The sequence below is a fragment of the Acomys russatus genome, chromosome 30, assembly GCF_903995435.1.
Source record: "Acomys russatus chromosome 30, mAcoRus1.1, whole genome shotgun sequence".
Classification (NCBI taxonomy): domain Eukaryota; kingdom Metazoa; phylum Chordata; class Mammalia; order Rodentia; family Muridae; genus Acomys; species Acomys russatus.
In genome coordinates this window covers 6,829,227-6,854,418 of record NC_067166.1, presented here as the reverse complement: position 1 = coordinate 6,854,418, position 25,192 = coordinate 6,829,227, and the positions used below count along the sequence as shown (strand labels likewise).

The 25,192-nt window shown below is 43.6% G+C and overlaps 1 protein-coding gene and 1 pseudogene across 1 annotated transcript; both read left to right on the top strand.

Moving 5' to 3' along the window:
* The first annotated feature begins 397 nt into the window (after window positions 1-397).
* Window positions 398-24,459, top strand: Il6st (interleukin 6 cytokine family signal transducer). Its single transcript, XM_051172238.1, has 15 exons — window positions 398-476; window positions 2,486-2,791; window positions 3,804-3,924; window positions 7,769-7,929; window positions 8,690-8,844; window positions 10,804-10,963; window positions 14,692-14,774; window positions 15,913-16,123; window positions 16,674-16,856; window positions 18,444-18,545; window positions 18,816-18,962; window positions 19,498-19,638; window positions 21,325-21,421; window positions 22,880-22,961; window positions 23,676-24,459. Exons 1-15 carry the CDS (start codon window positions 413-415, stop codon window positions 24,414-24,416), a joined length of 2,754 nt encoding a protein of 917 aa, XP_051028195.1. The 5' UTR covers window positions 398-412; the 3' UTR covers window positions 24,417-24,459.
* LOC127212161 (proteasome subunit beta type-3-like) lies at window positions 13,442-13,966 on the top strand (annotated as a pseudogene).
* Window positions 24,460-25,192: the final 733 nt, after the last annotated feature.

Here is a 25,192-nt window from a genome sequence, read left to right as displayed (position 1 = left end):
CTGACTGCACTGCACCCTGTGGGATGAGCTGGTCGTTAGCAGAAGTCTCAGAATGCTTTCCTCGGATTCATGAAGCTGCTGCGTAGCAGACAAGCTGAGCCACAGCAACAGCAAGAAGAGTGCGAGTAGCACAGGACTGCTAAATGACATCCACAGTTAAGGACCGATCACATTTTATTTTATTAATGATCTGAAATCTTATATACAAGTTATTTGTGAGATGGAGGACTTGAGACGTTTGCACAACCATAACTTTAGTAAACATAGACTGCCTTTCTGGATTCATATGGGTATTTTACCACCTTCCAGACAATAGCTACACAGTAGAAACAAGCCTGTGTTTTAGCTTGTGTGTAAGGGAATGGGTTTTTTTAATTTTTCATTGTGTCTGTTACAGGAATATTCTTGCAAGATGTCAGCACTGAGGATTTGGGTAGCCCAAGCTTTGCTCATTTTCCTCACCACTGAATCAATAGGTAAGGCTCATGAAATGTCCCAACTCTACAAATTAAACTTACATATAATTAGTCTCCTGTTTAGTGATTATGTAATTATACTTACATATTATTTCTGGGGTCATTATTAAAAGAAGTGTCTTCAGTAGAAATATACCCAATATTATTTGAGTTTCATCAATATTAAATGCCAATTGGCTATATTTCAATAATGTTAAGTTTGGAGGTATGCAAAATGTTTTTAAATAAAGCAATGGGAGAAAAATCTATTAATTCTTAGCACTTCCCTTCTCCTCAGTTACCCAAAAGTCATCTAGCAGTGTGGTATACAGAAGGGAGTGGTGGTGGAAGCAGTACTGTGGGTACTAAGTGTCGTGGGGTCCACTTAAATCAACAGAGCTCAAACACCAGGTCAGCGCAGATGAAGGACATTTACTGTGATCAAGCTGCTGCTGATGGGTCAGGGCCACAGAGGAGCTGAACTGCAGCCCTGAAGGGACACCGTGCAGCATATTTAAAGGATGAAGCCATTAAGCAAAGGGGCGTTGGTGGGCTGTGGCCCTGTCCAGTCAGATGTTGTCGTGAGGGGTTGAGCAGGGGAGTTTCATCAGTCAGGACAGCAGTGGGTCCCTCAGGCCTGGGAACATGAACTTAGCTGACCCTGCAGCAAGATGGAGAAACTGTGCTCGAAAGGGCTGGACTCCAACGATTGTCTGCTTACAAGTTGTCCCTGAGATGTCTGGACTCAGACAAGTGTCTCCTTACAACAGAGGCTGTTCAGCTTTGGGGAGTCCCCAGCTCCCCAGCCTGGGGCCTTGACTGTGGTTTCTCCCTCTGATTGAATGGAGTCTGAAAACGAAATGGGAGGAATTAGAATAAGTCTCTCTCGCTTGTTCCCAACAAGAGCTCACGACAGTGTGAGATCTGCTGGTCTAAAGTGAGGTGAATGAAGAAATTAAGAATGTATACTCCAAAAACTTTTAAAAAATTTATGTGTATGAGTATTTTGCCCACATGAATACCTGTTGGTACACCACATTATAACTACAAAGTTATGTGCGTCTAACAGGGTATTGAAAGCAGACGAGGTTAGAGCTGCCACAGCCATCGGCAGTGGAATCTGTGCAGTTCAACTCTATATTTGTGTTTTATTTCTTGTTCTTATCTGTTTCTTGTTTTTTCCCTTCTCTCTAAATGGAAGTTTTAAAAAAGATTTATTTATTCTGTACAGTGTTCTGCCTGTATGTACACCTGCATGCCAGAAGAGGGCACCAGATCTCATTATAGATGGTTGGGAGCCACCATGTGCTTGCTGGGAATTGAACTCAGGACCTCTGGAAGAACAGGCAGTGCTCTTAACCTCGGAGCCATCTCTCCAGCCCTAAATAGGAAATTTTATTCCAATTGTTTTCTCAGAAAATCCCCTATACTTTGGTAAAACAAACTTGCCCATATTGTTTAGTCTTTCTGGCTTGGGTTGCTGTCTTGCTGAAGTGTCAGTTTTGATATATGCACAGTATGTCCATCTCTGTCCCTGCATCCTAACCTCTGCTGGCATTCAGGGCTGGAGAGCGCATCCAACTGTTTCCTAGAATTCCACTTAGGCTGCCTGAGCCATGGGAGCACATGGGTGATGGGCACGTCTGAGTTGTGCTGGAAGCAGTCTGTTTTCTGATGAAAATCAGAGTATTGGGCCACGGGCTCAGTTGTTTTTATATTTCGTACATTATAATTTGTCTATTTCTTTACAAATTTAGCTGTTAAAATCAGACCACATTGTTTTCAGTCTTCCATTTCCTTTTTCTCCAGAGAAGTATTGTAGTGAATTTGTGGAGTCTCTATTGAGTGCTGCTATGCAAATACCATTTTGTTCTGGAAATACTGTCTTTGGGTTTTTTTTGGTTTTTTGTTTGTTTGTTTGTTTGTTTGTTTTGCCTTGTTCCTGTCACAGTGCCAGGCATTGAACCCAAGGCATCACATGTGCTAGGCAAGCACAGGCCCCCTCAGCACAGCCCGTTGCTTTTTTTCAGGTCAGGTTTTGGAACCGTGTGGTTTTATCTACCCTGCGTTTCCGGTCGTACAGCGTGGCTCTGACTTCACTGCCATCTGTGTGCTGAAGGAAAAGTGTCTCCAGCAGTATGAAGTAAATGCTAGCTACATCGTGTGGAAGACAAACCATGTTGCTGTTCCCAAGGAGCAGGTCACCGTCGTCAACAGAACCACGTCCAGTGTCACGTTCACAGACATAGCCCTCCAGGCTGTCCAGCTCACCTGCAACGTCCTGTCGTTTGGGCAGATCGAGCAGAACGTGTATGGAGTCACCATCCTCTCGGGCTGTAAGACTGTGTTTCCCTTTGGCCAGACCCTTGAACACATTTCTAATGGTTTCTGTTTCCTTTCCAAGCACAGTCACTTGGTTCAGTAGCTTTTGGATATACTTACTTTATGAAAAACATTTACAACTACTGTGTACATTTTCACTGTTATACACAAATCCTAAAAAAACAAACATTGATCAGCTTCTTGAAAAGTGCTTTGACCAGACTCTCTGTGACCCTAAGAGTATTACTGATTTGCACTCTGTGTCTGCTGAGTGCACTTCATTACTGAGAAAAAGGCTCAAGTTAATCAAGTCCCTGAATAAAGAAATTGGGGAAACACTAAAAAAAAAAAAAAAAAAAAAAAAAAAAAAGAGGCCATGGATTTGAAGAGAGCAGGGAGGGTATATGGGAGGACTTGGCAGGAAGAAAGGGAAAGGGGAGTGACTTAATTATAATCTCAAAGAAAATTATTTTTTAAAAAGAGTGGAACCAGTAGCCAGACCTGTGGGGGTCAGCTAGCAGTTACACAGTGTTGGCATTTGCTTTTCTGTACATCCTTTAGAAAGCAATAAGGACAGACGTTCAGCAGCCAGGTGTCACCCCAGCACCTGGGTGAGAGTTTGAGGCCACCTTGGGCTACATTGGAGGACCCTGTTGGAAATACGAAAGTAAAATAAATTGTATGTGAATTGTTCTGGTGCCTACAATTGCCTTTTAATATTACTTATTAGAATTAGAATACTTAATGGAGACATTATTGATACTTTATCTGGTTATAAATAAGAATTTATTTTTATATAGGAAATTAACATGAAAGTAATTAAAGAGAGTAACACTCAAAAATATATGTAATGACATAAAAAGTACTTAAGAGTTTGAAGAAAAAGAAATTAACATCTGTTTCTGCCCGTGTCTTTATCTTGTGTTCATTTATCTGATTGAGGTAGGTCTTAGGTGTTAGATAAATTAGATAATATTTGTGTATATAAGGTTTTTGTTTTCTATTTGAATGTTTATTTCCTTCTAGTTCCCCCAGATATACCCACAAATCTGAGTTGCATTGTGAACGAGGGGAAGAACATGATGTGTCAGTGGGACCCAGGAAGAGAGACATACCTTGAGACAACCTACACTTTGAAATCAGAGTGGTAAGTGTCTCCCGCTATGCCCGCCCTCTGCTGGTTTGTCAGACACTGCTGCTAGGACTATCACTTTGTCAGTAGCAGTATTAGGTAAATCCTTTGGCACAGCTCACATCCTCTGACAGTAGGATGCTGTGCTCTTCATGTGCACTGTCACCTGAGTCAGCAGTGAGCAGTGTGCACACTCAGAAAAGCCCAGCCCTGTTCCATCCACAGCACATTGCTCCAAATGGTGCCTTTCAAACACAACCACGTACTATTTGTCGTAGTGAATGTTCTCACACCAAGAAGGGACACCATGACCATGGCAGTCCATATAAAGGAACACATTTAAGTGGGGCTTGTGTACATTCAGAGGGGTGGTGCACTACTGGCACGGCGGGGAGCATGGGAGCGTACAGGCAGACATGATGCTGGAGGCGCTGAGACTTCTGCATCAGGATCAGCAGGCAGCAGCAAGAGAGAGAGAGAGTGACATGGGGCCTGGCTTGAGCATTTGAAACCCAGACTCACCCCCAGTGACACACTTCCTCCAGCAAAGCCACACCTTCCCCAACCAAGGCACACCCCGTAGCAGTGCCACTCCTTAGTGACCAAGTGTTCGAATGTATGCCCTAGGGGGCCATTCCTACTTAAACTACCACACTATTGTTGTACCCCAACAATTTAACATATTTTAATATCAAACCTTCAGCTAGTATGAATTCTCATTTCTCTCATAAAATGTTTTCTTAACAAAAATAGTTTTGAATTGAGATTTAAATAAAAAAATTTGAAGACCTTCCTACTTTATAAATGGGTAATTTCTTCTCTTTCTTAAATGAAGGTTCTACCTGCCTTTGTTTCCTTTTCATACAGTTCAGTTACTTTTTGGATATCGTTCTGGCTGGATGGTTCAGTCAGTAAAGTGCTGACGGTACAAGCCTGAGGCTCTTAGCTCCGATCCCCAGCACGCACACACCACACCTCTGTGATGTCAGCTCCTAGGAGAGGCTGGAGCTTACTGCCACCTTCAGTGTGACTGAGGTGTTAAATTAAAAACCTGTCACCTAGATTCTACAATTGCATTTTATTCACTCTGTCACATGCATGCGCACGCTCCTCTCCAGCAGTCAGCTCCTCTCCAATGATTGCATGATTAGCGTCAACATCTAATCGTCCTAAACTTTGCATATAGAGTCACAGATCTAAAGTACATCAGCTGTGCAGCAGTTTTGACAAACCTGTGGAAATCAGATGCTCCCTGAAAAGTCTTCTCATGCTCCTCAGTTAATTTCAGTGCCCACCCCAACCTGTGAAGCAGCTAAAAGGCTGAACCAGCTCACTCCCCACTTCTGTCCTTCAGATGCGCGAGTGCTTGCTAGTGTGCATTTAAATGACCGCATTCTCCTTTGTTTTGTGTGTTTGACGTGGTGGCTCGTGGTAATCAAACAAGTGCACCCAGGCCCTCTGCCTTCCAGCTCTGCCTCTAGTGCCAGCGCCACTCAAGCGCTCTCAGCGTACAAATACAAGGTTCATCTTGAGTTCATGTTGGTATTTTCAACTTTGAAAGGGGACTTTAGTTTGATTTTTTTAAATATGTAATCCATCAAACAGCTACATTCTCTTTTTTCTGCTAGTTCCTAACAATATTAGAACGTCTTTCTCACTGTTTCCCACAGTAAACAGGTGCAATTCCAGACACAATTCCAGCATTAGGGCTGGTGATGCTATTTCTAAAAGCGGTTTTAAGATTGCTTTTCTCACAAGTGTGTGTGGTCAAATCGTTGTTTTAAAACGTTTGAAGTAAGGGCTGGGGAGATGGCTCCTAGGCTAGGATGCCTGTGGCTCTTCCAGAGGAAGGGCTTGCTTTGTCTTTTTAGTTTTTTTTAAAAGGCTTATTTTATAGGAATGTTTTAAACTGAGGCATAATTTTGTGAACAGTGTAAACTTTCTGTGGTTGACAGCACTCAGCAAGTGGTTCCTTGGTTTGGCTACAAAGGTTGAAGAACTCCTTCACCCAATCTTTTGTCATCCAGCATATTCTGAATAGCAAAGACATTGCTGGTTTAGGAGAGATTCTGTTTCAAGGAGGAGGAAAACCTACAAATCCTCCTAATCTGTTGTTTCATTCTAAAAATAGTAAATGGATGATTCCAGGAATAAACAATTCCTGAGTATTTGTACTCTCTCCTGCATAGCTTGATGAAAGGTCACAATCAAAGAAGACAGGAAAATTGTTTGCACTGCAGGTGAGTTGGTGGAGAATGGTTTGCCGACATGTGGGGCCTCAATAAAGGCCATTGAGAAGCGCTAATGAGTGAGGAATGGTCCGACTTGTTGATTCGCCTACAGAATCTGAAGAGGAAGCTGAAGTAGAACCAGCAGTTACAGAGACAAACAGCCTGTGTAGCCAGCATGTTACAGAGACAAACAGCCTGTGTAGCCGGCATTTTACAGAGACAAACAACCTCTGTAGCCAGCGTGTTATAGAGACAGCCTCTGTAGCCAGCATGTTGCAGAGAACCCCATAGAACAGAGGCTTGAGAACGCAGGACATCTGCCGAGTTTGAATTACACAGACAGGAGCAAAAGTATGGAATGTAGTCATTGGAGAAATAGAAGACTAAAGGCTTGTATAGTCCTTGCAGTAATACGGCATTAAAGGCAGGCTGCTGATCACCGGCAGTTTACAGCCTTCCCCAGCAGTTCTTTGGTGAGTTAAAGAGAAGCAAGTTGCAGTTACAGTGTTCTTCTAGAAGCTTGCAGCAAAACTTTAAAACACTAAGATTACCAATCAATCATGAGCATCATCTGCCACAAATGTCATCCTGGTTTGATCTAGGATCACCTGACGCAGATAGTCCTTCTCTTAATTGATGCGCTGTTGCTGGGCAGGGACACTGTAATCAAGGCAGCTCTAATAAAAGAAAACATTTAATTGGGAGCTTGCTTACTGTGTCAAAGGTGAGTCCATTTCCAGTGTGGCAGGCAGCCACGGTGCTGGAGAAGGAGCTGGGAGCTCCACATCTGGATCCACAGGCAGCAGGAAGGGAGAGAGAGACACTGGGCCTGGCTGCGACTTTTGAATACTCAGAGCTTACCATCAGTGACACGCTCCTCTCTGACAAGGTCACACACACACACTCCAGCAAGGCCACAGCCCCTAATTCTCTCCTCAGGGAGCACCACTCGCTGATGACTAAAGCATTTAAGCATAGGAGCCTGTGGGGCCATTGTTACTGAAGCCACCACAGCTGTCTTTCTGGATTATTGTCAGTCGTGTTCCATCATTGTCTGCAGGACGAAGACCACTCACCTCAATTCAGATCTTACATGCATTGTGTCATCTTACAGTGTGACAAGAGAAGTGAGTACAATGTGGAATTTAGGGAGAGAGTACATTCACATGACTGTTATCATGTTAGGATTGTTCTTCTACCATTCTTAATTTAGAGACGAATTACCACCATGGTAAAGCATGCGTAGGAAAAAAACGGTAGTGTACCTGGGGCTTGGTGTTACCTAGTGCTTCAGGCATCTACAGAGGCTTCTAGAACAGGCCTTTATGGATGAGGTGAGGCTGCTATTCTGAGATCACAAGGAAATAGATAACTTTTAGTGAAGGGTCAATAAAAACAAAGCATAAAGTCTGAAATGAAGTTCTTTTAGATTAAAAGTATGGCAATCATACCACAGGTATAGATCGAGTGCAATTTTAAAAATATGTGATCTGTCTTTGGTGAGCAACAGTTTATTGCAAACTTTACTGTGATAGCCTGGGTCATAGCCAACACCTTTCCAGTAACTTTTTCACCTTTATGTTTTTAAATCTATTTCTAATGACTCATTCTTCCAATTTTATGTTTAGGGCAACAGATACGTTTCCTGATTGTCAAACGAAATACAACACGTCCTGCACTGTCAGCTACACTCCTATCTATTTTGTCTACATTGAAGTCTGGGTGGAAGCTGAAAATGCCCTTGGCAAAGTCTCCTCAGAATCCATCAATTTTGACCCTGTGGATAAAGGTACTTGTAAGACAGAATTTGAGACTTTATTAGACTACTTAATGGTTTGTGAATTATTTTCAGGCTTTAATTAGTATACAAATGCTTATTAGTTCAGCCATTTTTATAGTATTATTAAATGTAATTTGGAAACAGAAAAATAGCTGTAGCCTAGCCACACTCTAGCTGTTTTCAGTTTGATTCTGGAATGTTTTATCATGGTTGCTTGTTTGTGTTGTTAGGTCTCGTGGAGCCCAGGCTGGCTTTAAACTGGCTGGGTATCTAAGGCTAACACCAAGCTCCTGGTCTTCCAGCCTCTACCACTTAGAATGTCACCTTTTGGTACTCATCTGTGTCACTTAGAATGTCACCTTTTGGTACTCATCTATGTCACTTAGAATGTCACCTTTTGGTACTCATCTGTGTCACTTAGAATGTCACCTTTTGGTACTCATTTATCCGGTTTTCCAACATCATATACCACTACAATCACAGTGACTTTGTTCTATTTTTTATTTTCTTTTTAAAATGTAATTTGCTATAAAATACGGTATTTTTCATGTCAGTGCCTAAAAATTAACAAATATACTGAATAGGCAAGGATATGTTCCTTTGGATTCCTTTCCGTTAGATAGCAGAGCATCATTTCTAGGGAAATTTCATTTGGTAAAAATTTTATAAAGAAAATCTTATAAAGAAGATCATAGTTTGTTTGACTTTGTAATATATGAAATCTAAAAAGTAAAGCATGACCAACATTAGGACTTGTTTTATTCTTCAGTGAAACCCAACCCACCACATGACTTATCAGTGACCAACTCAGAGGAATTATCCAGTATATTAAAGTTAACATGGGTCAACTCAGGCTTTGGTGGTATCGTAAGTCTGAAGTTCGACATTCAGTATAGGGCCAAAGATGCCTCAACCTGGGTCCAGGTAAATTGAAAGTTGCTGTTTATTCTAATAGTGTGTTCTGTTTGTTTGCTTGTTTTTTTGTTTTGGGGTGTGGGTTTTTTGTTTTGTTTTGTTTTTTTGAACACTAATATAAAATCTCCCCTGTTTTCTCAATGTCTTAAGTTTCTGATTCGGTGAAACATTTTATTTGGCAGATAGACATGCAGATGGAAAAGCATAAATCAGGAAGTAAAAGGGTGGTAGGAACAGCACTTTTGACAGAACTGAAAGACATGCTGGTTGATAAGGAGACTTTCAGGATGCAGCAGAGCAGGGACATGCTGGTTGATAAGGAGACTTTCAGGATGCAGCAGAGCAGGGCTTGGCATGTGCCGTAGTGGGCTAAGCCCGCCACCTGCTGTTAGAAATGGGATTTTACTGGAACACATTTGCTGTCTTTATTTTGGGGCTAGAGTGAAAGAGTTGAAAGTTGTAACAGATACTTTGGCCCACAGCCCAAGACCCTTACTGTCTAGCCCTTGGCAGGGCCTGCCAGCCCCTAAAGTATGGGAAAAGGTGCCGTGGAGCTGCCAGGCTGTCGGGAAGGGCTGCATGCCCTGCTTGCCGCACAGGAAGCCCTTGCGGCTGTCTCCACGCCCCACCATGCTGCCTGTGACACTGTGCTGCAATTCCATTGATCACCGATGGCCCACGTTCACTTATTGACTGATTAGTCCATTCGTTTATTTTACTGCACTGGTTGCTGTTATGAACTTACAAGGCTATTAAGATACTGTACTACTTCCTGCTATGCCACTTATCTTACTGGCTCAGAATACAATCACAAAAAGCAACAAAACAGGACTCAGACTGTGTAGAGACAATGTGTGCTTAAAGTTCTTCAAAGTATATTCTAATATTATAGAATCTTAATTCAGTCGTACAAAAGTCAGCACACTAGCATCTATTTTGTGTTCGATATTGAAGTCAGCGTGGCGACGGCAGCATCTGTGTGCATTTGTTCTCCCGCCCCCCTCAGTTAAAGAGCAAGCTTGTCTATTAGGCTAGCTTCCGCTTTGCTTTTAGTTTCTTGTTTTTCAATATTTATTTTTTTTACTGTGTGTGTGTGTGTGTGTGTGTGTGTGTGTGTGTGTGTGTACATATCACAGCATATATATAGGGGTCACAACAACTTGCAGAAGACAGTTTTCTCTTTCCGCTGTGTGGGGTCCAGAGGTCCAGCTCACTCGTCACACTTAGTGGCGGGCACCTTTATTCCCTGACCCAGGTCGCCAGCCCTCGCTTTTCTTTTCCTGATGGGGTTGGACAGCTTCCTGTCCTCTGGCAGGGTGGACCCCTTCCTTCTGCACCCTGCTCTTGTCGTGCTGTGCTGCCCTGACTCTACTATGCACCCCCATTCCACCTAACTCCTCACAGCTGGTGGGAGGGATCGAGTGGGAAGAGGAGGGCAGATGTGAGAACAACAGGCTTACTTTCTCCTGTCAGCGCTGCCTTCTCCAACTCTTCTCCAGGCTCTTTGTCCCCTTTGGATAAAGAACTAGTTGGTAACATTTCAATTCCCAGTGTACCAGTCCTGCCTGTATCTTTCTACTAAGCCTCCTTGAGGTGTTTTGTTGTTGTTGTTGTTGTGTTTAGTTGTTTGCTAGGTTTGGTTCTTTGAGATAGGATCTCATTTCAAATAGAGTAGCCGGGCCTAGAACTTGCTCCTTGCTGTATCTGTGGGAGTTTCGTCCTCCTGTCTGATCTATAAGCACGTGTCTTCTCTTCCATGTTGAGAATCCTGAGTATTATAGGTCTCAGAAAAAAGAAAGAAAAAATGGATGAAACCTATAGATTGTCATTTTTTTACCTCCACTTCTTCCTTTCCAGTGGTTGAGTTTGTTAATCTTGTGTTATATTAATTTCTAAAATTGTACTCAATTTAGGGAACCTTAAAACCTGGGGGTGTTGATATGATTGCTCAGTTTGCTTTGTTTTCAGGTCCCTCTTGAAGACACAGTGTCTCCCCGGACTTCCTTCACGGTGCAAGGCCTTCAGCCCTTCACAGAGTACGTGTTTAGGGTCCGCACCATCAAGGAGGACAGCAGGGGCTACTGGAGCGACTGGAGTGCAGAAGCACGCGGAGTCACGTATGAAGACAGTAAGTGCACAAGTGCATGGAGACAGACCACTATGTGATTCTGGCTGTGAACTGTGTTGCCGGGTTCTAAAGCCGCTGTCCTCACTGCTTCTTACACAGGGTTATTTTAGTCAGGCTGTACTGTTTCATTCTTTTACTTTTAAGACCATCACAAAAAGAACTTGATATGTATTAATGGCAGTATAAATGTATTTGATACCTAATTAGGTTATATTATTATGAAAGAGTGTTTTAGATGTCATTTAAAAAACAAAAACATTCACTTTTTTCAAGAAAGGTGATCCCAAGATGCCCCTAACTAGAGAATTGTATCCTAGCTCATTAAAATCACACTGTTGGGGCCCGGGTGTGGTGGCACATGCCTTTAATCCCAGTGCTGTGAGTTCAAGGCCAGCCTGGTCTACAAAGCAAGTCCAGGACAGCCAAGGCTACACAGAGAGACCCTGTCTCAAAAAAACAAAAAACCAACCCCCCCAAAAACAAACAAACAAACAAACAAAAAAAATCACACTGTTAAAGTTGGATGTGATAGGGCATGCCTTTAATTCCAGCACTGGGGAGGCAGAGGCAGGAACTGTCTCAAAACTATTTAATTTTTCCTAGCAGCATTTGATAAGCCCGTGGAAAAGGAATGATTTGGGATTTGGTTGGTTTGCTTTAATTTTTCTTTTTTCATCACTGATTAAATTATAAATATATATACTCTATAGAAGATAAAACAAAATGGTGTAGAGTCTAAAAAAGGGTCTCTTGGGATCTGGAGAGGCAGTTTAGTGATAGAGAGCACTTGTTGCCCTTTCCGAGGAGGCCTGGCTGGAGTTCCATTTCCAATGTCAACATGGCAGCTCATAATATCTGCCTCTAGTTCAGAGGACCCGGCACTCTCTTCTGGCCTCTACAGGCACTACATATGTACAGTGCATAGACATATATCCAGGTAAAATGCTCATACACATAAAATAAAAATGAACTCATCTGAAAAACTAAGACTCTCCTCACACCGCTGTAGCGTTACGGATCTCCTGAGCAGCCACCAAGAAGCAGTCCTTCAGTGTCGATGCTTGTCTTTGGACCTTCTCCTACCATAGTCTCCACAGCAGCTTTAGCTTACAAACTTTTTCCTTCATGCCTTCTTGTAGAGGTTTAGGTCACTGTGTGAACTAAGACTAAGACTGTCAAGACAGACATGTCCCCTCCTTCTATAAAGATTTCCTCTCACTCTCATAAACAGTGAAGAAAGCAGTCTCTGTGATTGGAAATGCTCAGTTAACTAACTAGGCTCCTTTGGCTTGATCAGGAATTTGGGGAGAGGGAGTATGGGGATGGGGGAGGGTGGGGAGTTTTACTTTGTAACCCAGGCTGGTCTAAGACTCTCAGTAGTCCTCCTGTCTCAGCCTCCCAAGTATTAGGGGTGTTCATGAGTCACCACACCCAGTTGCTGACAGGCAATTCTTAAAGTGCATTTTTAGAGGTTTATGGGTCCAATTGTACAAGTTCATGAAACAGCTCAGAATGTAGGCATAATATAGTTAAGTGAGCATTCAGCCTTCTTAAAAGCTGCTTTTGATTTGGTTTTGGTTTTTCAAGGCAGGGTTTCTCTGTGTAGCCTTGGCTGTCCTGGACTCACTTTGTAGACCAGGCTGGCCTCAAACTCACAGAGATCCACCTGCCTCTGCCTCCCGAGTACTGGGATTACAGGCATGCGCCACCACCGCCTGGACACAGGAGGCATTTCTTAAGCCTGCAGCATGAAGCTTCTGGATGCTGTTTGTGTGACGTGCGTCTGGTCCGTTTCCTGCATGCTCCATGTTCTTTACTCCGTTGGAGAGCAGCACCATGCTAGTGCATGAGATCTCAATGTCCTGTTCTGGTAGCTTCTCAAACATCTCCCTGCTGGCCCGTCTTCTCCTCACTCTCCCTGCGACTGTCACTTTCTCATAACTAGCACATTGCTGCATGGGTTTCTTTCAAATACTGTGTGTTTTAGTGAATATTATATTTGTAGGTATTCTTAACACAGCTCTGAAAAGTCAGGACTTACAGGGATTGCCCTTTTAAATCATGCCTATACAATTAGAGACTGCAGTCATAACCAACATATGTGTTTCCAACTTCATTTTTAGCAAAAAAGCTATATCAAATAATTCAATTTCATTATTTTGATAACAGTTGGAAGATGAACTTTATTTTTAAGACTTGGTTCTTTTCTGTCCACCACACTACATGAATGCACACACACAGAGACTACACTTTTGTTTTTTTAACTCAGTACTATCAACTGGCTATTTAAACTTCTTAAATTAGGTCTGACGGCTTGTTCTTAGAATCACAGCTACTTGAGAAACTGAGGTTGGAATGTCACAAAATCAGCCTGGCCAATCACAGGGTTCCATCTCTGTTTTAAAGACAGCACTACAAGCGTTAGCCCAGAGAAAGCCAGAGCTGGTGTGCAGGCATCACAGTGGTGATAGCACAGTCATGGCTATCATGTCCTCAAATGGAGGGGCCGCCATGGCCATGAAGGGAAAGAACTGTGTGGCCATCACTGCAGACGGGCGTTTTGGGATCCAGGCCCAGATGGTAGCCATGGACTTCCAGAAGATCTTTCCCACGGGTGACAGGCTCTATACAGGCCTGCCTGGCCTGGCCACCGACAGCCAGTCGCCCAGCGCCTCAAGTCCCAGCTGAAGTTGTATGATCTTGAGGAAGGTCAGCAGATCAAGCCTGACACCCTTGTGAGCATGGCGGCCAACCTCTTGTATGAGAAACGGTTTGGTCCCTACTACACAGAGCCTGTCATTGCTGGGTGGGACCTCAAGACCTTTAAGCCTTCGTTTGCTCTCTAAAACTCATTGGCTGCCCCATGGTGACTGATGACTTTGTAGTCAGTGGTAACTGCTCTGAACAAATGTATGGGATGTGTGAGTCTCTCTGGGAGCCAACATGGATCCAGAACACCTGTCTGGAACCATTTCCCAGGCCATGCTGAGTGCTGTGGACCGGCACGCCACGTGGCATCATTGGGCATCATTGTCCACATCATCAAAAAAGACAAGATTTCTTTTTGTTTCCTTTTGTTTTTCTAATAAAATTACCTCTTTCAGAGAGAGAGAGAGAGAGAGCGCATTATTATCAAATATAATTGAAGACATACTAGTTAAGAGAATGAGAGAAGATTTGCGTCGGCATAAGAAGTGGGTGTGCTGACTGCACAAGCGTTAGAGCAGGCGAAGGGGAGCAGTGACGGGTGGAGGAGGCGGGAGGAGGCTGCATGCGAGGCAGATGTGCCTGTGAGGAGGAGAGCATGCCAACACAGACAGATAGTGGTGCTTCTTGTCTACTTGTAGGAATGTACTTTCAGCTCTGTAATGTTAGGATTAGAAAAAGATTCCAGTGTACTCGGCAGCCAAGCATGGTGGCACAAGCCAATAGTCCCAGCTGTTCAGGAGGCTGAGGCAGGAGCATCATTTGAGCTTTGAAGTTCTGACCAGGCCTGGGTAACATAGCAAAATCCCATCTCAAATAAAGACATAAGAAAGATGATGATGATCTAAATTATCTCAACTATTGACAGACCCAAGTGCATTGTGCTGCAGTGGCCTGCTGTTGGAAAGAGAGCTGCTGTGGTTGAAGGGCAAGACCATTAAAAACAAAAAGAATTACTTCAGAATTTACTGAATTGTGAAGACAAAAAGCATTTTATTTTACAAAGTTTGTGTTTTGTTCAGGACCATCCAAACCACCAAGTTTCTGGTATAAGATAAATCCATCCCATACTCAAGAGTCTAGATCTGCACGGCTCATATGGAAGGTAAAAAAAAAGATTTATACTCATAGAAATGCATTTAGATGCTATTTTAAGTTTTTAACACTTATATTTTCGTCCTGTTCGCCTTAATTTCCTCCAGACATTTAATAATATTGCTGTAGAGAAACGCTAAAGCCTTTTATAGCTAATGAAGAGGCCAACCAAGTTCATGAACGTGGCTGGTCCCTCATTTGGGATCTGAGCACAGTTCATAGAAGGATAGTCTCTGAACGAGCGAGACCTGTGTCCTGAGCATCCCTGAACTCACTAGGGGAGCCCCAGGAAACTCAGGGAGGCTGGAGAGAGTACAATATCCGCTCATGAGGCCACACCTGTGCATCTGCACATCCGACTTTAAAGTGTAAAGAGGAAAAATGCTGAAATGAACTAATGTAGACCAACATTTCAGCTGTGCCAAGCATTGCAGTACCAGAAGTTAGACCATGCTACAGCCCTGGTTCAGTTGAAGGTTTTTTTTGTTTTGGTTTTTGGTTTTTGTTTGTTTGTTCTTGTTTGTATTTCTTAGTGAGTAGTACTATATTTAAAATGAGCTCAGGCTGAAGAGTAGGCTCAGCAGTTAGGAGCACTGGCTGCTCTTCCAGAGGATCCAGGTGTAGTTCCCAGCGCCCGCATGGTGACTCCAGATTCCGGGATCTAGCACTCCCTTCTGGCCTCCAGCGCCCGAATGGTGACTCCAGATACCGGGATCTAGCACTCCCTTCTGGCCTCCAGCGCCCACATGGTGACTCCAGATTCCGGGATCTAGCACTCCCTTCTGGCCTCCAGCGCCCACATGGTGACTCCAGATTCCCGGATCTAGCACTCCCTTCTGGCCTCCAGCGCCCGCATGGTGACTCCAGATTCCGGGATCTAGCACTCCCTTCTGGCCTCCAGCGCCCACATGGTGACTCCAGATTCCCGGATCTAGCACTCCCTTCTGGCCTCCAGGCACGCACACAGTTCAGTTACAGACCTGTAGGCAAAACACTAATATACATAAAAATAAATGGTTTCTTTTTAAGTGAGTTTGCCTTTTCCTTCCAATTAAATATTTACAGGTTTGACATACTGGCAGAATTTGTTTTCATGAAAGGTTGATTATTAAGTTCATGAAATAATGTTTGGTAAACTTTTCTTATAGGCGTTACCTGTTTCTGAAGCCAATGGAAACATCCTGGATTATGAAGTGATTCTTACACAGTGGAAATCACTCCCACAGAATTACACAGTTAATGGTACAGAACTGACAGTAAATCTCACCAACAATCGCTACATAGCATCTCTAACAGCCAGGACTAAGATTGGCAAATCAGATGCAACTGTCCTCACCATCCCCAGATCCCACTTCAAAGGTGCGTTGTGGTAAGGCAGCGCCTTGCTTGTGGGCGCCAGGGTTGTGTGTGGGCAGGGTCCCGGCGAGCAGGGTGGGTCATGGTTGTCATCACGGTACGGTGGACATGACTGTGATCAGAAGGCTCCTTCCGCCAGCACTTAGGAAGTACCTCAGCCCTGGGTGGTGCATTTAAATTCTTCAGCTAGCCTACTAATTCATTTAAATGCTTCCTGATAGTTTAATTAGTTTTTTGAAATACCTTTTCAAGGTTCTCAGAGCTTTGTTTGCATGTGACATAAATAGTTTATCTCTAGCTATCAAGGACAAAGACACAGTTATAAACTATAACACTATATATATAATATATATTATATAATATAAATACATAAAACCTTTGGAGATTGGGGAAGGTGAGAATTTGAGCTTAAAAATAAATTGACTACCTGTGTATAAGTACTTTTTATTTTGGAGCTTTATAAGCCACATGCTTTGGATATGACTGTAAAATACTGAAATACCGGATTTGTGAATTTTGACTAATTTTATCTGCACTAAACTTTGTTTTAAAGCTTCTCACCCTGTAGTGGATCTTAAAGCATTCCCAAAAGGGAACGAGCTCTGCATAGAATGGACTCCTCCGCCTAAGTCTGTGGTCAAATACATCGTTGAGTGGTGTGTGCTGTCAGACACGTCACCCTGTGTCCTGGACTGGCAGCAAGAAGATGGCCCCAGGAACAAAACCTGCTTACGAGGTACACTTGCCTGGCCACAAGGAGGTGCCATCTGCCTGACTCCCAGACAGAGCTCCCTCTGCACGCTTTCTGTTTCTGTTTTCTGTTCTCTGTTTCCTGGGTATTGTGAGCCACTAAAAAGACTCACGGCCTCACTAGTGACTAGATGTGTGACTCTCAGCAAGTTACACTTAGCCTCTCTGAACCTCGGGGTCTACGTATGGTGACTAGCGCTTTTCTAAAATAAAAATAAAAAATCTTGTGTTATTCTATTCATAACAGGACGCTCACAAAACTATAATAGAGAATCAAGTCCCCCCTTTACAACCAGTTGGTAGCTGTTACGTGTGCTCAACTCAAGTCTTTCGCCTTCCGGATGTAAAATGGTGCCTGAGTTTAACCTCGTAGGGCTGCCGAACCCCAGCAGAGTCTAGGTTTCCTTAGCACTTCAAGCTCTAACGCAGATGGCAGTGATACTGCAGGGTTCCAATCACTCCTCCGGATGTCTGTAGCTGCTGCCCACTGCTGTGAGGTTGTGAAGTCATATAAGCTTGAAAGAAAACACAACCACTCCATGTATGTGTCATAAGGAAGGGGAATCATTAGAGCTGAGCTGTGGGCAGGGAGGGCACCCGAGGCAGGTGTGGCTGCTGTAAAGTGCTGGCGCTTTACTCATAAAACGGCACGTTGGGCTCTCACCAACCTGCTGTTCAGTGTTAATAAACTTGGATGTCTCCTTTGTCAGCTTTACCAGATACAAGCTGAGGAGCTGGGAGCAGCCAGCTGAGGAGCTCTCTGATAATAGGTATCAAGAAATAGTAAAATTGCTCATTTTAGAAAGACAAAAGGTGCATATAATTTTATGAATGTTAGTGAAAGAAATAGAAATTCGTGGTGAAGGTATAAATGATGCAATAACCACCTTATTTTTTGGTAAGCATGATACATAATTTATAAAAGACCACTTTTAACTGTTGTGTGCTAAAGCATACTTATCTGCTAACCTACTTTAATAATTTGGACGGGTTAGAAATAAGGTACCACATTTAAGATTGTTTTCTTTTTAAAATTAAGGGTAAAGCAGCCTTTCCATTGTTTTCTCCAACTCCCCTCACTAACTACAACACAGAGCACACTCCATCCAGCAAGGCCACCCCTCCTACTGATGCTGCTCCTACTGGCCAATGGGGGCCATTTTCTTTCCAACCACCACAGATATCTAAACTGCCCCAGAATAATTTGAGTCATTTTACTAATCTAAACATAAAGGTAGTCACTCCTTCTGTTAACAATATAAATACTTTTTATGCTTTTTGGTTCACTGTATCGACAATAAACTTAACCCTTTAGTTTTTGTTGTCACCTAGATAGCTCATCATAACCTTGACCTCACAGTGTAGCTTCCAGCTCACTACCTCCCCCCACCTCAGCCATCTGAATGCTAGAATTACACAGCCAACATTTGACTATATTAAATCTGTGTCTGGCATACAAAAGACAATTTTATATATAAAGCTGCAGGTTAGAAGAAAGGAGAACTAAATAGTCATAACATTATAAGGTAAAAATCTCATTTGGGGGAAATTGCTTTCTCTGCTCTTGTTGCAGGCAAGCTGCTGGAGAGTAAGTGCTATCTAATCACAGTGACCCCCGTGTTCATCGGTGAGCCGGGACGGCCGGAGGCCATAAAGGCATACCTCAAACAAGCCGGTGGGTCCACCCTTACTTGCTTTGAAAAATGCTTCTAACATTCACAGGAGTATTTTATCACTTTTAAATAAGAATCCTCGATGGGCAGTGGTGTCGCACGCCTTTAGTCCCAGTACTGGGGAGACAGTTGCAGGTGCATCTCTGTGAGTTCCATGACAAACTGGGGCACACGGGAAAGTTCATCTTAAAAACAGACAGAGTCCTCAGGTGTCATCGTGAGGGCCCTGGCTGAGCGCTGCCAGTTACCAAACACACGTACTGTCTTTACAGCTCCTTCTAGAGGGCCGACTGTCCGCACGAAGAAAGTGGGGAAAAGCGAAGCTGTCTTAGAGTGGGACCAACTTCCTGTTGATGTCCAGAATGGATTCATTAGGAACTACTCGATATCTTACAGAACCATTGATGGGAATGCAATGGGTAATGAAACTGTGCTGACTGCTAAGGATGTGTCACTAAAGCCTTTTCCTGTTTTTAAATGCTAGTTTCTCATATAATGTGTCTTGTAGTATATACTTGCAAACGTCCCTTACAGTTACGTTTATGACTCTATTTTGTGAACTGTTGTGTTGTGGGCTGGCAGTATGGCTCAGCAGGTAAAAGCACTTGCCACCACGCCTAATGACCTCAGTTCAATGCCTGGGCCTCGCGTGCTGAAGGGAGAATGGAGCAAAGTGAGAACTGGTTCCCAAAAGTCCTCTGACCTACACACATGTACACACACACACACACACACACACACACACACACACACACACACACACAGTCTCGTTCACATGCAGAGTAAATAAACGTGATTTTACAAACTTTAAGCTTTAAATATATGTTGTTTTGTCCTTAAAGAATTTTAAGTGATAAGTGTTTGCTGGAAAAGTATTTTTAATATTCCATAGTGCCAAATATAGGGCAGATAAATCAAAGCTACTGTGTAAAAGAGACCCTGTCTTCCTTGCAGTTGTGAATGTGGACTCATCCCACACACAGTACACCTTGTCCTCTTTGAGCAGCGACACGCTGTACATGGTCCAAATGGCAGCGTACACAGACGAAGGCGGGAAAAATGGCCCGGAGTTCACTTTCACAACATCAAAGTTTGGTAAGAAAGCGTCAAGTTTTATCTATTTTAAGTTTAATTTGACTAGAAATGGATTTACTGTGCTAAGATGTTATTTAAAAGTGCACCATTGGGGGATGGTGGCACCTGAGCAGTAGATCGCTCTCCAGCACCAAAGCCCTGGCTCAGGCTGCAGCTTGACTTGGGGCAGGTGGTCTCCTAGAGTGAGGGTGCACATTAGCTAGAGTGAGGGTGCACATTAGCTAGAGTGAGGGTGCACATTAGCTAGAGTGGGGGTGCACATTAGCTAGAGTGGGGGTGCACATTAGCTAGAGTGGGGGTGCACATTAGCTAGAGTGGGGGTGCACGTTAGCTAGAGTGAGGGTGCATGTTAGGATACTGGTGTCTTTCTGGAGCCTGCTCAGCTGTGCCACTCGGTTCACCTCTGCTGTGGACTAAGAGCTTACTGACGTTGCTTTGAGGTTTTTTCCGCACAGGGTGGACCATGTCCCTTCTCCACTTGGGCCCTCCCTGCCCTTGGTCCTGACTACAGTCAGGTTGCTTGAGAAACTAGTCTGGCTCGTTCGCTATCCTGCTGAAGTCAGTTCCCAGCCCTACCTCTCCTGGGGAAGCTGCCACATGTCACTCATTAAGGGCCCAAGTCCTGTCCAGGGCTGGATTTTAATTCTTTCCCCCTAATCTCCAGCACAGACTCTGTTAACCCTGGGGCCCTTAGTTTTCACAGCCATGCTCTTGCTTTCCTGCTTGGATTGCACGCTCACAGGTTCTGTGCTCTGCAGAGTGCTGCATCAGCCCGTTTTCCTTCTGTGCCCACGCAGACTCCTTACACAGCCCCAGGTGCCCTCTTCTTCCTACAGCCAGCAACAATGTGCAAAAACCAGACATTTAATTGTAATTGCAATAAATGTCTGTGTAATTTTCCCTTGCATAATCGAAGCTTGCCTTCGACCGTTTGCGCATCGCTCCCTCTCCTCTGTCCTGTCTTTCTAACAGGATAGTCATCATTAGCATCCTTACCATCTTGGTGGCTTTTATGTAGCCTCCCTGAAGACTTACAGTACGTTCTGTTTTGAATCATTGTAGATTTTTTCTTATTTAATTGAAACTGTATTTGTAATTCCCTGAAGGCCACGGGGGAGTGGTCTGTAGCAATGTCCATCCATAATCACTGTTGAATATAAAGAAACATATGAATATAATTACATAAAATCCTGGTCTTTCTTAGAAGGGAAAATCAATGTTGTTTCTGGGATAAGATCTCATGTGATGACATGTTAATAGATCCATAACAGTTAATACTGAAACAAAAACTGGAAAAAACAGTATAAGAAACTTTGACAATACATTGTAAAGAGGAATATAAATTTGTTCAAATTCCATTCTCAAATATAATTTACAATGTCTCTTCTATTTACATTTTAAATGGATCAGTTATACTAAAACTATTTCATAATTTGATTTTTTTATTGTTGTTACCTATCTGCAGTTTAGACTACAGCTTTCTCTAATGGTGTAGGAGTTTTGTCCCAAAAGACTTTAGACAGGAGAGCCTGGGTGGGCTCCACAGCGACCAGGCCAGCCTGGATACGTTGTAGGACACTGACTCCAAAAGCAAAGAAAGCAAGCAGCTTGCAGTGAGGACATGGTGGAGTCTCCTCTGTTTGTGTGTGCTCACAGCTATTTCTCATTGTACCCTTTGGTTTTTAGCTCAAGGAGAAATAGAAGCCATAGTCGTGCCTGTGTGCTTAGCGTTCCTCTTGACAACTCTGCTGGGAGTCTTGTTCTGCTTTAACAAGCGAGACCTGTAAGTTGCAGTTCACGTGATGGTGTTTAACACTTGTTGTTGAGCCCTGGTTGTGCACGGATGCTTAACCACCACCCCACATTCATTCCCACGCCTACAAAGCATCCTCCTTCATGTCTAGACTGTCCTCTCTCAGCCCCTGCCCCACACAGCCTGCTCTCAGCTGGTGGAGCTTTGTCTTACCTAGAATTTCATGTGTATGAATCAGGCTTGCAGACTTCTGTAAGTCTCACATTTGGCAATTTTGGAGCTCATTCTTACCATTGCTTATGTTAACTTTCCCCTTCATGCTACTGAATCATGCTCTGCAGTGTGGATGTGTAAGAGACTGTACAGGTTTCTAATTCTGCTATGAATATCTTATCACATTCCAAACTGTATGGGGACATGTTTTCATGGCTCTCAGATAGTTATGTTAACTTCATAAGAAGCTGCTAGAACCAGGCATGTGGCTCTGTGGTAGAGCATCAATGCCATGTGCAAGGCTCTAGGCTCCATTCCCAGCCCCAGGAAAAGAAGAAAGCAATAACCCCAAGCTTTCTCAGCATCTCTACCGCCTTGCAGTGTTCCCGGCATTCACAGCAGGTGCGGAGGCGTCACTGTGGGAGCAGCACTCACTGCACTACCTCACTGTTCCCAGTCACTGTGCCCTCGTCATGAGTCACCTAGCTCCATTATGCTGTGTCTAGAGGCGTCTCTTGTCCAATTTGAAATTGGGGTCTTTTGCTAATATTGAGTTGTAAATGTTCTTTTTATTTGAGAACAAAAAATACAGGTTTTACAAATTTTGTCCCAGGTTGTGTATTTCGTTTTCTTAACTATGACTTTGGGGAAGCGGAAGTTTTAAAATTTGAAGTTCCCTTTCCCAGGCTTTTCCTCTGGTTCTTGGATTTTGTAATGTTTTAAAGAAATCTGTCTAACCTAGGGTCATATGTTCTTTCCAGGAGTTCTGTAGCTTTAACATCTGTAATCCATTCTGAATTAATTTTGGCACATGACACAGATCAGTCAGGTTTCTGCCCCACCCTCCATCCAGTTCTGCTGATTTTGATAATAGCTCTCTTTTCCAGTAGATACATTTGTTCCTGTAAGCCCATACTTACTTCTAGACTCTGATTTCGTTTTCCTCGAACTATGTTTATTCTTTCTTAATTTTTAATTTTTGAGCTTGGGTTTCGTATAGCCCAGGCTGGTCTTGAGCGCCTGTTCTTGCTGTGTCTGCCTTCTGAGTGTTGGGTTTACACGAGTGTGTTACTACGTTCACGTTGGTATCCGTTCCACAATGTCTTTTCTTCTTTGGGCAGGGCGGGGCGGGGGGGGGAGACAGGTTTATCGTGTTTTACTTTTATCAGTATACCATTTTTATCTAATTTTCTGACTGAATACTTTAATTGAAAGTTAAATATCCTTTCATTGTTACATATGGCTCTACATATGCCTTGCTTCTTTTCTTTTCAGAATTAAAAAACATATCTGGCCTAATGTTCCAGATCCTTCGAAGAGTCATATTGCCCAATGGTCACCTCACACTCCCCCAAGGGTAAGATAATATCTTCTTATTGTTTTTAACACACAGGCTTAATTATTAGGATTTATATAGTTTAGCCAAAAGATATTCAGACTGAGTGAAAATAAAATAGTACATAAATGACAGTTGTCAAAATAGTAAACCCTATTCATTCTGGCACATGGTTTATTGTAGCATATCTGTGCCGACATTCCTCATGTGTTCAGTAAACACAACAAATACTTTGTTGTAAATGGAAACTGAGACTGCTACACAGGGTGTTAAGTCCTGGCTAGTGTTCCGTCATCTTCACACTGAGTAGATGCATTCTGGGAACTGTACCAGACTCTTCACACTCAACATACCCTAGCAGGGAAATTCTTCTGTTACCCTAGTGGCCCTGAACTTAACAAATTAATGTTATAGTCTATGAAACCTCAGTTATTTGAGTTTGAGTCTACTGTTTATAGCCTGCTTGATTACAGTGAAATTAATTTGGAAACTGGAAATACAGACTGATTCAGACTTCTTAGTTTACTTTATCGGCAATTTGGCTGGTTACAGAGAGTTCCCAAGATGGAAATGGATGGTTGCTGACCCTGACAGCCATTGAAGTTCCAAAGATGCATGAGCTCTTGGAAGGGTTAGTTTTAAAAGGTCATAATATGGAGTCCAGAGAGATGGCTCAGTGGTTAAAAAAAAGTTGGAATATGCCCAGAGTCATCATTCATTTTTCTCTCTTTCCAGCACAATTTTAACTCCAAAGATCAACTGTATTCAGACGGCAATTTCACTGACGTAAGTGTTGTGGAAATAGAAGCAAACAACAAGAAGCCTTGTCCAGATGACCTGAAGTCGCTGGACCTGTTCAAGAAGGAGAAAATAAGTACGGAAGGCCACAGCAGTGGCATCGGGGGGTCTTCATGCATGTCATCTTCCAGGCCCAGCATCTCTAGCAACGAGGAGGCCGAGTGTGCGCAGAGCACGGCCAGCACTGTGCAGTACTCCACGGTGGTGCACAGCGGCTACAGGCACCAGGTCCCGGCAGTGCAGGTGTTCTCCAGGTCTGAGTCCACCCAGCCCCTGCTGGACTCCGAGGAGCGGCCAGAAGACCTGCAGCTGCTGGACCATGTGGACAGCGGCGAGGAAGTCTTGCCCAGGCAGCAGTACTTCAAACAGCACTGCAGTCAGCCTGAAGCCAGTCCAGAGAGCTCACATTTTGAAAGGTCAAACCAAGCGTTGTCGGGCAGCGAGGAGGGTCTGGTGAGACTGAAGCAGCAGCAGGGTTCGGATCCCAGCTCACAGTCCCGTGGGGCCGAGCAGCAGAGCGTGTTTCAGCAAAGTTCTGCAGCACATGCTCTCAGCACAGAGACTGGGGGACAAGTGGAGAGGTTTGAAGCGGTTGGAACAGAGACAGCGATTGACGAAGAAATTCCTAAAAGCTACTTGCCACAGACGGTGAGACAAGGCGGCTACATGCCGCAGTGAAAGTCTGGCTCCTGTACAACTTCAGCAGGCCCCAGGAAGAAAAGCTAAAATACTTGTCTGTGACTCCTGATGAAAACTGGTCTTCATTCCCAGAAGATAGTCATTGCCCCTAAGGACAGAGTCACACCTGGGGGAAGAAAAGCTAAAATACTTGTCTGTGACTCCCGGTGAAAACTGGTCTTCATTTCCAGAAGATAGTCATTGCCCCCAAGGACAGAGTCACACCTGAGCCGTCTCCACCCCACGGTTTCTGGGTCCTCCTTCAAGCACTACATGAACTAACTCGATACTCTGAATAGCTGAAGGACTTTGTGCCGTGTCAGGCTGTTTGCACTGCCGAAATCAAAGTGTCTGAGAGTTACAGAGCTTTTTGTTTTGCTACCTGGAACACAGGGAGTTTAAATGTGCCGTGGCATAGCACAGCTGTGCTGGATTTAATGCGACCAGGCATCCAGATGCCAGGAGCAGAAGCCCTCCTCATCCACAGCATCACTGAAAAGTGCCAAGAACCAGGCTGTCCAGGGTTTGTCATCTGGCAAAAGAAATAGTGGGGGCCAGTTCATTTCTGGTTCTACCAATCAGAGATATTGGTTTGCTCCTTGCTGTTGGTATCAATGCTGCCAATTGTTTCTGAAGAAAGGGATGAATTTTAAAGACAAGCAACATAGAAGTACCCATTTTCTTAATATTACCCAAAACCTCACAAAAGTCTGCTTTTTAATTGATGACCTCCTTCAAAGTGAATCACACCAACCCCACAGAGGGCACTGATAGGG

Bases quoted from the DNA above. Each gene is read 5' to 3' on its own strand.
- Il6st (XM_051172238.1), top strand. From the start codon at position 413: ATGTCAGCACTGAGGATTTGGGTAGCCCAAGCTTTGCTCATTTTCCTC. The intron at 477-2,485 runs GTAAGGCTCATG...GCTTTTTTTCAG, and splicing joins CCTCACCACTGAATCAATAG to GTCAGGTTTTGGAACCGTGT. The intron at 18,963-19,497 runs GTAATGAAACTG...TCTTCCTTGCAG, and splicing joins CATTGATGGGAATGCAATGG to TTGTGAATGTGGACTCATCC.